Source organism: Salvelinus sp. IW2-2015, linkage group LG20 (genome assembly GCF_002910315.2).
Source record: "Salvelinus sp. IW2-2015 linkage group LG20, ASM291031v2, whole genome shotgun sequence".
NCBI classification, from domain to species: domain Eukaryota; kingdom Metazoa; phylum Chordata; class Actinopteri; order Salmoniformes; family Salmonidae; genus Salvelinus; species Salvelinus sp. IW2-2015.
In genome coordinates, this window is record NC_036860.1 from 24,258,329 (window position 1) to 24,274,111 (window position 15,783).

Consider the following 15,783-nt stretch of genomic DNA (forward strand, 5'->3'; position numbering starts at 1 on the left):
ATTAGCATAATAATATATACATTTTTAAAGCACTTCAAATGTTACATTTTCTGTTATGATATAAAAGACAGTACGTAAGAAATTCAATAGCGCAGGGATGATCAACTCTATTCAGCCATGGGAAGATTTTTTTTTTTGAGCGGATGGTCGGGGGGCTGGAACTTAAATAATTACAAATAATTTCTAGACAAAGAATTGACTGCAAGAAGCCCAAAATTATATATTTGACTAAAACAATAATTAGAAACCTTGGAAACAGATGTCCAATTGAAAATCACTTGGAGCTGATTTCCTGGTTGAAATCAGCTCCAAGTGATTTTCAATTGGAAATCTTTTACAGTCTTATCTCCAACAATGAAAATACAATAAGAAAAAAAAAATGTTCAGAAGACTTGGTGGGCAAATAAAACCACCCACTGGGCAGAGGTGGGTAGAGTATCACAAATCTGTACTTAATAAAAGTAGTCCTCTTAAGAAACTACTCAAATAAGAGTAAAAAAGTATCTGGTCAGAAAACTACTTGAAGTGCTAGTTACAAATGTTGTTTTGAATTTAATACCATATAGCAAACAAAAAGAACAACTTAGTGCAATTGACATTCATTTATTATTTAAGCCTGCCAGCATCATCTTGCAGATGTCCTCCAGCACAAGTAGTCTCCAATGAAGACTAACATATAACAAAGTCCGTAGGCTGTACAGTTTCAATTACGGTCTTATTCAAAGTTGACAAAATATCTATCAATGTGCTCTTTCATAAAAAGGTAAATGGCACTCAAGACATTGGAATAATTTACCAATTTCAGTAGCATTAATGAAAATGTATTTCACAATATAATTTAAAGTACATGTGATGGTGAATCCATACTAAAAAGATTTACACCAAGTGTGAGTTGTCATTATTTTACTCAGAATGAAATGGAAAGGAGGTCAGGTAAGTTTTAACTGTCAAACAGCAATCAATATCGAAATGTCACTGTCAATCATGTTACTAGTATGCAAATCAGACACATTTCAGCATGGAACGAAACATCAAGGTGGGTATTCAGGTAAGAAACATGTAAGTAATACAAATAATCAAACAGTGCAGATATCAATCTTTTTCCTGCCAAGGTAGGATTTACCCTGCATCCTCCTTCTCTTCCGAACCTCTCTTTTCCACTTTGAAGGGTCTTTTCTTGGTTGGCCCATTCTCCCCCTCGGTTGACTTGATTTCTAGTAGCTACAGTATATGGGCCAAAAAGCTTACTGAGATGATGTACTGTATGACAGATGTGCTTATTGGTCTTGTCATAAAAACAGAATTACATTTTAGACGCACACAGTGAGAGACAGCAATGGAGTGGGAGGATCGGTTGATCTAGGAAACATTAGCTAACTACATGGTTGACACCCCAGCTAGCTAATCTAGTGGCAACCTAATGTGTTAGCTATTGCCACACACATCTAATGAATCTGTTCACTCTTTATGCCAATGATAAGGTGGCTAGTTAGCTAACAAGCAGAGATCATATGGGGAGCTAAAAACAGGAGATTAAACATTGTCAGATTCTGGGTTAGCTACCTAGCCATTTCATTTGCACTCACCCTGAAAACAATTTCAACAGCAGAATTATATCCGATTAAATATATATCTTACTCCAGAAATATATAATATTACAAAGGCAGAAGCTAATTAAGGTGCGATTTACCTCTGATCGTGTGTGGCTAAGAACCCACAAAGAAAAATCTCCTTAGGAGTGAAGACGTGCGCATCACTTCAAGAGCTGTTGTGGAGATACAGGAATGATGGACAACTTTGAGAGCCAATGGACTTGAAGAGTTTTGATGACAAGCTATTTAGAATACATTTCATTGGTCAAGGGGTTGGGAAACATTCTTACAGATGTAAAGGGGAACCAATAGACAAAATGGTGCTAACAGAGAGTGCTGCCTCACTTCTAGTCCTTAGGAAACTTTTTTTCTTACATTGTTAGCCCAGAAAATCTTTATTGTTATTACATACAGCCGGGAAGAACTATTAGATATCAGAGCGGCGTCAACTTACCAGCAATGCAACCAGGAATACGACTTTCCCGAAGCAGATCCTTTGTCCCGAACTACCCAGGGCATTTGAGCTGATTCCAGAGGCTGACCCAAAACAACGCTGCCAGAGAAGAGGTAGACGGAGCGGTCTTCTGGTCAGACTTCAAAGGCACGCACACCACCCACCACTTCTGAGTATATTACTCGCTAATGTCCAGTCTCTAGATAACAAGGTAGACAAAATTAGGGCACGGGTTGCTTTCCAGAGAGACATCAGGGATTGTAACATACTCTGTTTCACGGAAACATGGCTCTCTCGGGATATGCTGTCGGAGTCGCTACAGCCACGTGGATTCTGTGTACGTCTCGCCGACAGGAATAAACATCTCTCAGGGAAGAAGAAAGGCGGGGGTGTATGTTTCATGATTAAAGACTCATGGTGTAATTGTAACAACATACAGGAACTCAAGAACCTTTTGTTCACCTGACGTAGAATTCCTCAAAATCAAATGCCGACCGTATTATGTCCCAAGAGAATTCTCCTCGGTTATTGTCACAACTATGTATATCCCCCCTCAAGCCAATACTACTACGGCCCTCAAGGAACTTCACTGGACTTTATGGAAACTAGAAACCATATATCCTGAGGGTGCATTTATTGTAGATAGGGATTTTAAGAAAGCTAATTTGAGAACAAGGCTACATAAATTCTATCAACATATCGACTGTGGTTCACGTGCTGGCAAAACTCTGGATCACTGCTACTCTTACTTCCGTGATGCATACAAGGCCCTCCCCCGCCCTTCTTTTGGCAAATCTGACCAAGACTCCATTTTGCTCCTCCCTTCCTATAGGCTAAAACTCAAACAGGATGTACCCGTGTTAAGAACTATTCAAAGCTGGTCTGACCAATTCGGAAATCTACACTTCAAGATTTTTTTGATTACACGGACTGGGACATGTTCAGGGTAGCCTCAGATAATAATATTGACGTATGATTCGGTGAGTGAGTTTATAAGGAAGTGCATAGGAGTTGTTGTACCCACCGTGACTATTAAAACCTACCCTAACCAGAAACTGTGGATAGATGGCGGCATTTGCACAAAACTGAATGCGCTGAATACTGAAACCACCGTATTTAACCATGGAAAGGTGACTGGGATTATGGCCGAATACAAACATTGTAGTTATTCCCTCCGTAGGGCAATTAAACAGGCAAAACGTCAGTACAGAGACAAAGTGGAGTCGCAATTCAACGGCTCCGACACGAGATGTATTTTGCAGGGTCTACAGACAATCAAGGACTACAAAAAGAAAAACAGCCACGTCACGGACACAGACGTCTTGCTTCCAGACAAACTAAACACCTTCTTTGCCCGCTTTGAGAATAATACAGTGCCACCAACGCGGCCCGCTACCAAGGACTGTGGGCTCTCCTTCTCCATGGCCGACGTGAGTAAGACACTCACTTCTAGTCAAAGACCATATCACCTCCACCTTACCTGTCACCCTAGACCCACTTCAATTTGCTTACCTCCCCAATAGGTCCACAGACAAAGCAATGGCCATAACACTGCACAATGCCCTATCCCATCTGGACGAGAGGAATACCTATGTAAGAATGCTGTTCATTGACTATAGCTCAGGATACAACCCCATAGTACCCTCCAAGCTCATCATTAAGCTAGAGGCCCTGGGTCTCAACCCCACCCTGTGCATTTGGATCCTGGACTTCCTGACGGGCCGCCCCCGGTGGTGAAGGTTGGAAACAACATCTCCACTTTGCTGATCCTCAACACTGGGGCCCCACAAGGGTGTATGCTCAGCCCCCTCCTGTACTTGCTGTTCACCCATGACTGCGTGGCACGCCTCCAACTCAATCATCAAGTTTGTAGACGACACAACAGTAGTAGGCTTGATTACCAACAACGATGAGACAGCTTACAGGGAGAAGGTGAGTGCACTCTTGAGTGTGGTGTGAGCAAAACAACCTCTCACTCAAAGTCAACAAAACAAAGGAGATGATCGTGGACTTCAGGAAACAGCAGAGGGAGCACCCCCTATCCACATCAATGGGACAGCGGTGGAGAAGGTGGAAAGTTCCTGGGCGTACACATCACAGACAAACTGAAATGGTCCACCCACACAGGCAGTGTGATGAAGCAGACGCAACAGCGCCTCTTCAACCTCAGGAGGCTTAAGAAATTTGGCTTGTCACCTGAAACCCTCACAAACTTTAACAGATGCACAGGTAACTCACCAGGGGCAAACTACCTTCCCTCCAGGACACCTACAGCACCCGATGTTACAGGAAGGCCAAAAAGAGCATAAAGGACAACAACCACCCGAGCCACTACTTGTTCACCCTGCTACCATCCAGAAGGCGAGGTCAGTACAAGGTGCATCAAAGCTGGGACCAAGAGACTGAAAAACAGCTTCTATCTCAAGGCCATCAGACTGTTAAACAGCCATCACTAACACAGAGAGGCTGCTGCCTACATACAGGCTTGAAATCACTGGACAATTTCATAAATGGATCACTAGTCATTTTAATAATGCCACTTTAATAATGTCTTCATATCTTGCATTACTCATCTCATATGTATATACAGTTGAAGTCGGAAGTTTATATACACTTAGGTTGGAGTCATTAAAACTCGTTTTTCAACCACTCCACAAATTTCTTGTTAACAAACTATAGTTTTGTCAAGTCGGTTAGGACATCTACTTTGTGCATGATAAAAGTAATTTTTCCAAAAATTGTTTACAGACAGATTATTTCACTGTATCACAATGCCAGTGGGTCAGAAGTTTACATGCACTAAATTGACTATGCCTTTAAACAGCTTGGAAAATTCCAGGAAATTGTCATGGCTTTAGAAGCTTCTGATGGGCTAATTGACATCATTTGAGTCAATTGGAGGTGTACCTGTGGATGTATTTCAAGGCCTACCGTCAAACTCAGTGCCTCTTTGCTTGACATCATGGGAAAATCAAAAGAAATTAGCCAAGACCTCAGAACATTTTTTGTAGACCTCCACAAGTCTGGTTCATCCTTGGGAGCAATTTCCAAACACCTGAAGGTACCACGTTCATCTGTACAAACAATAGTACTCAAGTATAAACACCATGGGACCACGCAGCCGTCATACCGCTCAGGAAGGTGACGAGTTCTGTCTCCTAGAGATGAACATACTTTGGTGCGAAAAGTGCAAATCAATCCCAGAACAGCAAAGGACCTTGTGAAGATGCTGGAGGAAACAAGTGCAAAGTATCTATATCCACAGTAAAACGAGTCCTATATCGACATAACCTGAAAGGCCGCTCAGCAAGGAAGAAGCCACTGCTCCACAACCGCCATAAAAAAGCCAGACTACGGTTTGCAACTGCACATGGGAACAAAGATCCTACTTTTTGGAGAAATGTCCTCTGGTCTGATGAAACAATCATAGAACGGTTTGGCCATAATGACCATCGTTATGTTTGGAGGAACAGGGGGAGGCTTGCAAGCCGAAGAACACCATCTCAACCGTAAAGCACGGGGGTGGCAGCATCATGTTGTGTGGGTGTTTTGCTGCAGGAGGGACTAGTGCACTCACAAAATAGATGGCATCATGAGGAAGGAAAATTACGTGGATATATTGAAGCAACATCTCAAGACATCAGTCAGGAAGTTAAAGCTTGGTCGCAAATGGGTCTTCCAAATGGACATTGACCCCAAGCATACTTCCAAAGTTGTGGCAAAATGGCTTCAGGACAACAAAGTCAAGGTATTGGAGTGGCCATCACAAAGCCCTGACCTCAATCCCATAGAAAATGTGTGGGCAGAACTGAAAAAGCCTGTGCGAGCAAGGAGGCCTATAAACCTGACTCAGTTACACCAGCTCTGTCAGGAGGAATGGGCCGAAATTCACCCAACTTATTGTGGGAAGCTTGTGGAAGGCTACCTGAAACGTTTGACCCAAGTTTAACAATTTAATGGCAATGCTACCAAATACCAATTGAGTGTATGTAAACTTCTGACCCACTAGGAATGTGATGAAAGACATAAAAGCTGAACTAAATCATTCTCTCTACTATTATTCTGACATTTCACATTCTTAAAATAAAGTGGTGATCCTAACTGACCTAAGACAGGGCATTTTTACTCGTATTAAATGTCAGGAATTGTGAAACTGAGTTTCAGCGTATTTGGCTGAGGTGTATGTAAACTTCAGACTTCAACTGTACTGTATTTTATACCATCTATTGCATCTTCCCTATGCCACTCTGTCATTGCTCATCCATATATTTATGTGTATATATTATTATTCCATTCATTTACTTAGATTTGTGTGCATTAGGTAGTTGTTATGGAACTGTTAGATATTGCTGCACTGTCAGAACTAGAAGCATAAGCAACTCACTACACTCTCAATTACATCTGATAACCATGTGTATATGACCAATAATATTTGATTTGATAGTATCGATTCATGTATATAAAAAAAAATACACAACATTTGGAGTTATGAGGTTTTCATTTGACAGCGACAATATAATAATATCAATCTAGCTGAATAACTGAATTGATTTGGTAAAGTGTAACAGAGCAAAAAGTAAGTTATTTCCTTTAGAAATTGCTTGAGTAAGAATGCAAGTACAGCTCACAGAGAGTAACTACAAAAGTACTAATTCATCATTGGACATGGAATGCGTTACAACCCACCTCTGCCCGCGGGCCGCCAGTTAGGCAATCCTGCAATAGGGTATTCTATTCTTCTTGACGTAGAAATTGTGGTCCATTACTTCATTTTGTATGTATGTATTCATGTTTGATGACAATTATTATGTATAAATTGTGGTCTATTGTCTGTCTCAGTGAAGCTGATCTATCATCCATAGACAGACTAAACCTTGAGGAATTTTGACTTCAGCAGGACAAATGAGATGGGAGTGGTATCTTTGCTTTGCTCCACTTTTTCCCCCCAAGCTAGCTTACTGGTGTCTCCTGCCTTTGTTTATGACCGTCGGAAGTGGTTTCTAGTGTTCGTCCAGGCGTCACTATGCCAGACTTGAAATGTGAGAGTAGTTTGCTGCTCAGTTCTTTCCCTTTTGAATTTTATTTTCTCCCTTTAAAAAAAATCTGCAGTTTGGAAACCATGTGGTGAGCCAGCACATTGCTTACAGGGCTGACCGATGCAGTGGCAGGAAATGCATGTCTAAACCAAGTTTCCTTGCCTCGCTGTCTGTTGACGTTTCTCAACAGCTAGGGGGGAGTGTTTTCAACAACCCTTATTGAAAACACATGTTGGTCTTTTTCGTATAATCACTCCTTTTTAAAAAACATTTTTTCCAGAACCCTTGCAAGGCACAAAAAAAGTTTGATAATGAAGCTAGTGAGTTTGGTGTTTCCTGCTGTTGTCAAAGACAACTTTTTTTTTCTTTTTTTTTTACATATTCCCATCGGTAGAACAACATTGGTTGTGGAGATGGAAGCATCCCTTTATGATCTTGATTGAAAGAAGCCTGGTGGAGCCAGTCTTCTCTGATCAGCTAAAGGCTGATGACATCAACTTCTCTGCTATGCTTCTCTGACAACTTCTGGGGTCTCTTGTGTCCTACCTCCCTGCTCAGCATTTGGTATGTGTCACACTAAAGTAGCAGTCTCAATGAGAGATATAGTCCACATCAGAGAGTTTTAGCATGAAGATATGAGGAGGGGTGGGTGAGTGATGGCGGGAGCTTGTAAGGAGGGGTGGTGTGTGGGGAGGGGTAGAGTGAGTGAGAGGGAGTTTGTAGTCTACTGTTGAGCCGGTTTAAAATTCTAGAAAGAGATGTGGTTGTCAGAGGATGCCTTGAACACACTCATTCATGTCCCACTCATTCATGTCCCACTCATTCATGTCCCACTCTCAGATGAAGAGCAGAAGGTTATGATGAGACTGAGTGATGTCACAGAGGAGGATATGAACCAGACGAATGATAGCCGGCCGCCGCAAATGATCTTACTCTCTGACCAAACAAGATTCTGTCCAACTAGTACATGTATTTGGAGTTGGACAGTTAAGCCTGTATTCTGTTAGGTATAGTAATATAACCCACAAAGGAATGCCTGTTATACTCCCCTGGCTGTGATGTCATACCTCCCAGCATACATCACACATGGGGCCACATTCGCTGTGGTATCCTTGTTTACTCCTTAACAGTCATTAACAGCCCTCTTTTTCATCAGAATTAGTTAGTTTTCCCTCAAAGTTAGTTCTCATGTTATTACCATTACACATGGTAATGTAGGCATTTATACATTCATTCAGAGTAAAAAAACTCCTGAGATCTAACTTAGTTTTTCTCAATTCTTCAATCTGCACCGTATTCCGTAAAATATGTAGTACTGTTTTGTTTTGACTGAAATGAACAGTACCAATGCCTAGAAAACTCCCCTTGTCAAATGAAGTCAGTCTTAACCATTTTGTTGCTTGAACCCTTAAACATATCCTCAAGTCATTCATGTGAGTGACGTGTACATGATGTAACTGGCTGCAGCAGCAGAGACTACAATATACAGACCCCTTTTTACACATTTTGTTACGTTAGTTTTATTCTAAAATGGATTTTAAAAATATATATACATATGTCATCAATCGACACATAATACCCCATAATGACAAAGAGAAAACAAGTTTACAATTTCTGCACATTTCTAAAAAAAAAAATAAAAAAAAACTGAAATACCTTATTTACATAGGTATTCAGACCCTTTTCTATGAGATTCGGTGCATCCTGTTTCCATTGACCATCTTGAGATGTTTCTACAACTTGATTGGAGTCCACCTGTGGTAAATTCAATTGATTGGACATGATTTGGAAAGGCACACACCTGTGTATATAAGGTCCCACAGTTGACAGTGCACGTCAGAGTATAAACCAAGCCATGAGGTCGAAGGAATTGTCCGTAGAGCTCCGAGACAGGATTGTGTCGAGGCACAGATCTGGGGAAGGGTACCAAAGTACAGAGAGATCCTTGATGAAAACCTGCTCAAGACCTCAGACTGGCGTGACGGTTCACCTTCCAACAGGACAACGACCCTAAGCACACAGCCAAGACAATGCAGGAGTGGCTTCAGGACAAGTCTCAATGTCATTGAGTGGCACAGCCAGAGCCCGGACTTGAACCCGATCAAACATCTCTGGAGAGACCTGAAAATAGCTGTGCAGCAACGCTCCCCATCCAACCTGACAGAGCTTGAGAGGATCTGCAGAGAAGAAGGGGAGAAACTCCCCAAATACAGGTGTGCCAAGCTTGTAGCGTCATACCTAAGAAGACTGTAATCACAGCCAAAGGTGCTTAAACAAAGTGCTGAGTAAAGGGTTTGAATACTTATGTGAATGTGATATTTCAAACCTGTTTTAGCTTGGTCATTATGAGGTATTGTGTGTAGATTGAGGGGGGGAAAACAATTTAGTCAAATTTAGAATAAGGCTGGAATGTAACAAAATGTGGCAAAAGTCAAGGGGTCTGAATACTTTCCGAATGCTCTGTATTCCCTTCAGTCAGATGGTTTTTCTCATCTGAGACAGCAGCTCTGATTACAGGCCACAGACAGGGTGTTGGAGCGATGGTAAAGAGAGACAGAGTCAGTCAGGGTGTGGCTCCCCGCTAGACGCATGGGAACAATTACAGCGTGTGGGGTATTATTTTCTCTCTCCCTAAGGAGGATCTGTGAAATGAGGCATCTGCCTCTATCCAGACAGATAGTCGTCATGTGTATTTACTCCAAAGTATTTTTTCTCTGCTTTCTCTTTGTTCCACAGAAGAAGGTGTGCTGTGGTTGAAAGTATGATTTACCAAGCGCTTCCCTAATTGCCATTTACAGGACTGGTGTCCTTGGCTCCTTGCTGATCTTGTCTTTTTCTCCTGTTTCTGCACCAGTCAGTTCTTCTCATAATGTAGCTTTTGTTGGGTCTCATTAGTAGAAACAGCTCAGTACATTTTCATTTCATGGGGTGGGTATTATTGGGTCTATCTATCGGGATATGGATGATTTAGTTCAAACTAAATTAAGATGTACATTACATAGGGATTTGTATGTGAAGAGCTTTAATAGATGATTAACTTAACAAACATGTTTAAATCTTGTTTATTGGGAAATATGGTGTGATTTGAATAGTCATTGGAATATTAGGTGGAGCATTAGTTTCTGGAGAGATGAAGGGTTGCAGATGACAGGAAAGCATACAGGAGAATGATGGATATTGAATAGGGAGGTGCAGGAAGTAACAAGGTTGACAGTAAATAGGAGTATATGACTTCCAAGCAGGTAGGGTTTAATATGATGGTAAAGTGGATAGTCATTAATGTAATTAGTATGGTCAGTAGGCTGTTGATTAACCATGGTTGCAATAATCAGAGGAAGATGGGCACAAGAGAGTTGTGGATATGACATTACAGTACTTTAAGATAAGATCAGTGACAATAATTAACAAGGTATAGAAGGTGCTTTTTACTCTGCGAATGACATGTTCTTTACCTCCTTGATATCCATCATATGTCTTTGCCAAACGTCCCTTTGGATCCACAGCATTGGAGCACAACCATAACCTTTCTCTCACCTCAAACCTCTTCACTGCTCACTCTTCTCTGTTTGCTTTGGCTTCACCCACCAACAGACTTATGGTTTCTTTCACTGACAGCCATTTGCAGTGTGACTATAGCTTTGCATTGAGTTAATTTATACAGCTGCGTGTAGACTGTGTATTCCCATAGGACAGGACACGGGGTCAAGAACTTACTGGTCCAAAACCATAGTGCTGACTGTCATAGCAACATTATTTTACGAGTCTTGCAAGGGATTACAAGGGATACCGAGAAATCTTTACAGCTAACTTTACTGGCATTTTTAATTATTTTATATATTTTTTACCCTTTTTTCTCCCCAATTTCGTGGTATCCAATTGGTTGTTAGTCTTGTCCCATCGCTGCAACTCCCGTACGGACTCGAGATAGGTGAAGGTCGAAAGCCGTGCGTCCTCCGAAACACAACTCAGCCAAGCCACTGCTTCTTGACACAATGCCCACTTAACCCGGATGCCACCCGCACCAATGTGTCGAAGGAAACACCGTACACCTGACAACCGTGTCCGCGTGCATCGCGCCCGGCCTGCCACAGGAGTTGCTAGTGCGCAATGGGACAAGAGCATTCCTGCCCGCCAAACCCTCCCCTAACCCGGATGATGCTGGGCCAATTGTGCGTCGCCCCATGGGTCTCCCGGTCACGGCCTGCTGCGACAGAGCCTGGACTCGAACCAGGATCTCTAGTGGCACAGCTAGGCGAAGGTCCACTTAGAACACTGCACCACTCGGGAGGCCCCAACTTTACTGGCTTTTAATTTGTAGTAAGACCACTAGTAAGACAGGTTTGCGAGAAAAGGCCCCTTCTCTCTGCGAGTCAAATACAGGCCCTTCTAAACAAGCCCATCTATAAATCCGAACTGTACTTTGGAGAAGACGCCACCAGTGTTTCCTATTGCATGGGCCTTGTGTTGTGATGGTCCAGTAGTAATTTTCCACCAGTGCAGGAAGCGGGATGCTCCAAACAGACAGTGTCGACATCACCAGCCCCACTAGCCATTCAGATCCCTGCTTGCTGCCCACATCATAAACCTAGTTGATTCTAACTCTGGTCTGTCTCTGTGTAGAAGACAAAACAGAAATCTAGTATTTGTGAGGTCTGTCTATTATCCAAAAACCAAAGTGAGAGAAATCCCCCCCCCCCCCCCCCCCCATCTATTCTCCAAAACAAAGTGAGAAAATCCCCCCCGTCTATTCTCCAAAACAAAGTGAAGAAATCCTCCCCCCCTCATTATTCTCCAAAACAAAGTGAAGAATTCCTCCCCACCTCATCTATTCTCCAAACAAAAGTGAAGAAATCCTCCCCCCCCTCATCTATTCTCCAAAACAAAGTGAAGAAATCCCCCCCTCATCTATTCTCCAAAACAAAGTGAAGAAATCCTCCCCCCCTCATCTATTCTCCAAAACAAAGTGAAGAAATCCTCCCCCCTCATCTATTCTCCAAAACAAAGTGGAAGAAATTCCCCCCCCCTCATCTATTCTCCAAAACAAAGTGAAGAAATCCTCCCCTCCTCATCTATTCTCCAAAACAAAGTGAAGAAATCCTCCCCCCCCTCATCTATTCTCCAAAACAAAGTGAAGAAATCCCTCCCAGTTCTGACACTGACAATCCACTCTAGGCTCGTAAATTTAATGTAATAGGAAATTAACATTCCTATTTAATCTAGGAGCACTGTTGTTCTCTTTGACTCCAGGACACGTAGCATATGTAGCCTAGCTACCCCATCGAGAAATACCATCTGCTGAGTGTATTTCTAATAATTGGTAAAGCCAGTCCTTTTAGGAATTGCTGAATTGTACAAAATGTACAACCCCCCCCCTGCAGTGATGTTGTTTTGTATGATAGCATGTGTTTAACTCCCCGCATTGTTGACACACTGTTTTCAGATGGAGCTTCTGGATAAGTTCCCAGTGGAAGGAGGGCAGAAAGACCCCAAGCGCAGAATCATCCCTTTTCTACCAGGTAAGAGTTAAAACACACTGCTACTGGCTGACACTCCCAGCTCATTTGATGCTGTAAGGATGGATGGATGGTAGGCCCCTTACTTGCCCTGGATGGTTGGAGCTGTCTGGCTAATGTTGATGAGCAAGGAAAGGCAGGAAGCAGAAGATCCAGTGCAAGGTTTTTATTTTAACGCTCGGAGGCTTGGAGCAGGTGTAGATATTTAGAAAATATACAAATCATCCAACAATATGCCAGGCTTAAAGTAAATAAATGGATAAAAAAGCAAGTCAAATGAATTTAAACGACTGAAGATCAGTCTGACTAGCCCCTAGAGCTCAGAAAACCGCTAACTAACCCGTGCAGAGACTGGCTGCCATCTTCCTCCCCCATAAATCTCTACACCTGAGCATTTATAACCTGACAGAGACCAGGTGACAAGAAACACTTGTAATTGAATGGATTTTCTCAACCTAAGCCAATAAATACTTAGCAAAGTAGCAACTCTACAGTTTAGATACTATAACCTGTACGATACAGAAATATATAGAATACTTGTAAAGAGCTCGACTAGAGAGGAAACCCCCCAATTAGTAATGGAGTGTCTTCTTAATAAGCAGACCATGGTCACCTGCACACTTGGTGGCCACGCCCATCCACATGCTGCAAGACAGATCTCACACAAACGTTTGTAAGTACTGCTTTAGACTAGAAACATAATTAATACACTTTCTGATTTACTTCTCATGTCTTCTATAATTTAGATTTAAGGTTTAGAAATTAACACACTCAACCAAAATGTATTGATTTGGTGATGTGCCCAAGCAATTATATCACCATGTATACTGTGAAATGGGACTTGTAAGGAAGCACAGAGTTCACTTTCTAACAGGTGCCATTATGCCTAAGCATCCAAATCAACAAAGCAGCAGAGTTAAGAGAATTAAGAAAGTACGAGCTGCTACATTGCACTCTGTGCAATACACCAATGGAATCCACACCCCTCACGAGCACACTATTTCCTTTACCAGAGCACAGTTTTGTTTTTGTCTATAAACGGATTAGCAAAGTAAATTGCTACTCATTTTAGTTTCTCCAATACTGTCCATCAAACACTTTAAGCACAAGGTGACAGATTGAATTAACACTTGGCGCACTTATTAGCATCTCTTGAAACAAAGCCTTTAGTGTCTCATGTGAGTAATCCATGTGAGGTTTAGGTGTGAAGGCTCCGCCTCGGAAGATCTACCACTGGCCCCTCCCCTGCTGGGTTTGGTAAGGGTGTGTGTGTGGAGGGTAGCAAGGTACTAGGTGAGCTGCCGGTCTGGAACTCATTGAGGGATCGCACACAGGGTCCAGGGACTTCAGGTGCTCAGCTGTGTTTGTTTAATGAACTCTGAAAGGAGAGAGACAGAACGAGAGAGGATAACAGCGTAAGAGGGAACGACACAGACCTGGGATACTAGACCATATTACTCCCACGTTGATTCATATACTGTTATAAATGTATGCTTATACAGCTGTGAAGAAAGATGAATTCCCGAGCACTCTTAACCATGTTTAGTTTCTTTCTCTGTAATAAACTCCCACTAGTTCCAGTCACACAGAGTACATCTGTGGCGACCTGGGAAAACCGGTCACATGGTGGATAGATTTTTTTCCAACTTCTCATTGTTCTGAAAACTACAAAATTGTCCCCAATCCAGAGCTGTTTAAATCACTGAGATACAGTATATTTACATTGGAAACCAAGTTGAGCTTTTAAAGTGAGAAAATCATTCAAAGATTATTTCATTCTAACTCAAGCTTGATTGTCACTATTTATTTTTTAAACAGCAACTGCTGCTGAAAATGTGCATTACAGTGCCTTCAGGAAGTATGCATACCCCTCAACTTGTAACACTTTGTTGTGTTACAGCCTGAATTCAAAATTGATTAATTATACAGTTGGTTGGAAGTTTAAATGTATTTGGCTAATGTGTATGTAAACTCAGTTCTTCACAATTCCTGACATTTAATCCAAGTAAAAATTCCCTGTTTTAGGTCAGTTAGGATCACCACTTCATTTTAAGAATGTGAACTGTCAGGATAATAATAGAGAGAATGATTTATTTCAGCTTTTATTTCTTTCATCACATTCCCAGTGGGTCAGAAGTTCACATACACTCAATTATTATTTGGTAGCATTGCCTTTAAATTGTTTAACTTGGGTCAAACGTTTCGGGTAGCCTTCCACAAGACGTTGGGAGAACTTTGGCCCATTCCTCCTGACAGAGCTGGTGTAAGTGAGTCAGGTTTGTAATGCCTCCTTGCTCGCACAATACTTTTTCAGTTCTCCCCACAAATTTTCTGTAGGATTGAGGTCAGGGCTTTGTGATGGCCACTCCAATACCTTGACTTTGTTGTCCTTAAGCCATTTTGCCACAACTTTGGAAGTATGCTTGGGGTCAATGTCCATTTGGAAGACCCATTTGCGACCAAGCTTTAACTTCCTGACTGATGTCTTGAGATGTTGCTTCAATATATCCACATAATTTTCCTACCTCATGATGCCATGTATTTTGTGAAGTGCACCAGTCCCTCCTGCAGCAAAGCACCCCCACAACATGATGCTGCCACCCCTGTGCTTCACGGTTGGGATGGTGTTCTTCGGCAAAAACATAAACCCAAAAGTATTGACAGCAAAACAATGTTGCAAGGAAATAATTTTAAATGTGAATGCAAATGATTTTTAAATCGATGCTGAAAACATTATATTATACCACTTCTGGTTTACCGGCACAGTTCCGGTAAAAAGCTGAGGGATGGGGCTGGAGAAAGGCAACCACTCAAATCCAGAGACTACACTATGGCTGCAAGAACTGACCATCCATTATCTAAATTGTAGTTTTTACCATGTTTTTAGGCTATACACTGTGTGGGTTTACTCCAATGTCAGTAAACAAGGCAAATGTTAAGTTCTTACAAGTGAAACTGCAAATTTGTTTCTCCACATGTGAATTTGCAATTACACATCTGAAAGTGTGATTTTCACATGGTGAAACTGCATATCCGATTCTCACGTGAAAGTAAACATGTGACAGCAAATTTCACATGTGAAGCTGAAATTCATGCGAGGTGAAAACGTGTTATTCTCATCACGTGAAAAGGTGGTGTTAGCATGTGAAATCTACATTTAATACATGTGAAAATATTGTTTGACATGT

The 15,783-nt window shown here is 41.8% G+C and overlaps 1 protein-coding gene across 4 annotated transcripts in view; it reads left to right on the forward strand.

Moving 5' to 3' along the window:
- LOC111980179 (SH3 and PX domain-containing protein 2B) overlaps positions 1 to 15,783 on the forward strand; it is a 98,226-nt gene that overhangs the window by 12,258 nt on the left and 70,185 nt on the right. For all 4 annotated transcript variants that reach the window (XM_024010849.2, XM_024010851.2, XM_024010850.2 and 1 more), the window contains exon 3: positions 12,523 to 12,598. In XM_024010849.2, the coding sequence (XP_023866617.1) occupies positions 12,523 to 12,598 (76 nt within the window). The remainder of the gene's footprint in view (positions 1 to 12,522; positions 12,599 to 15,783) is intronic.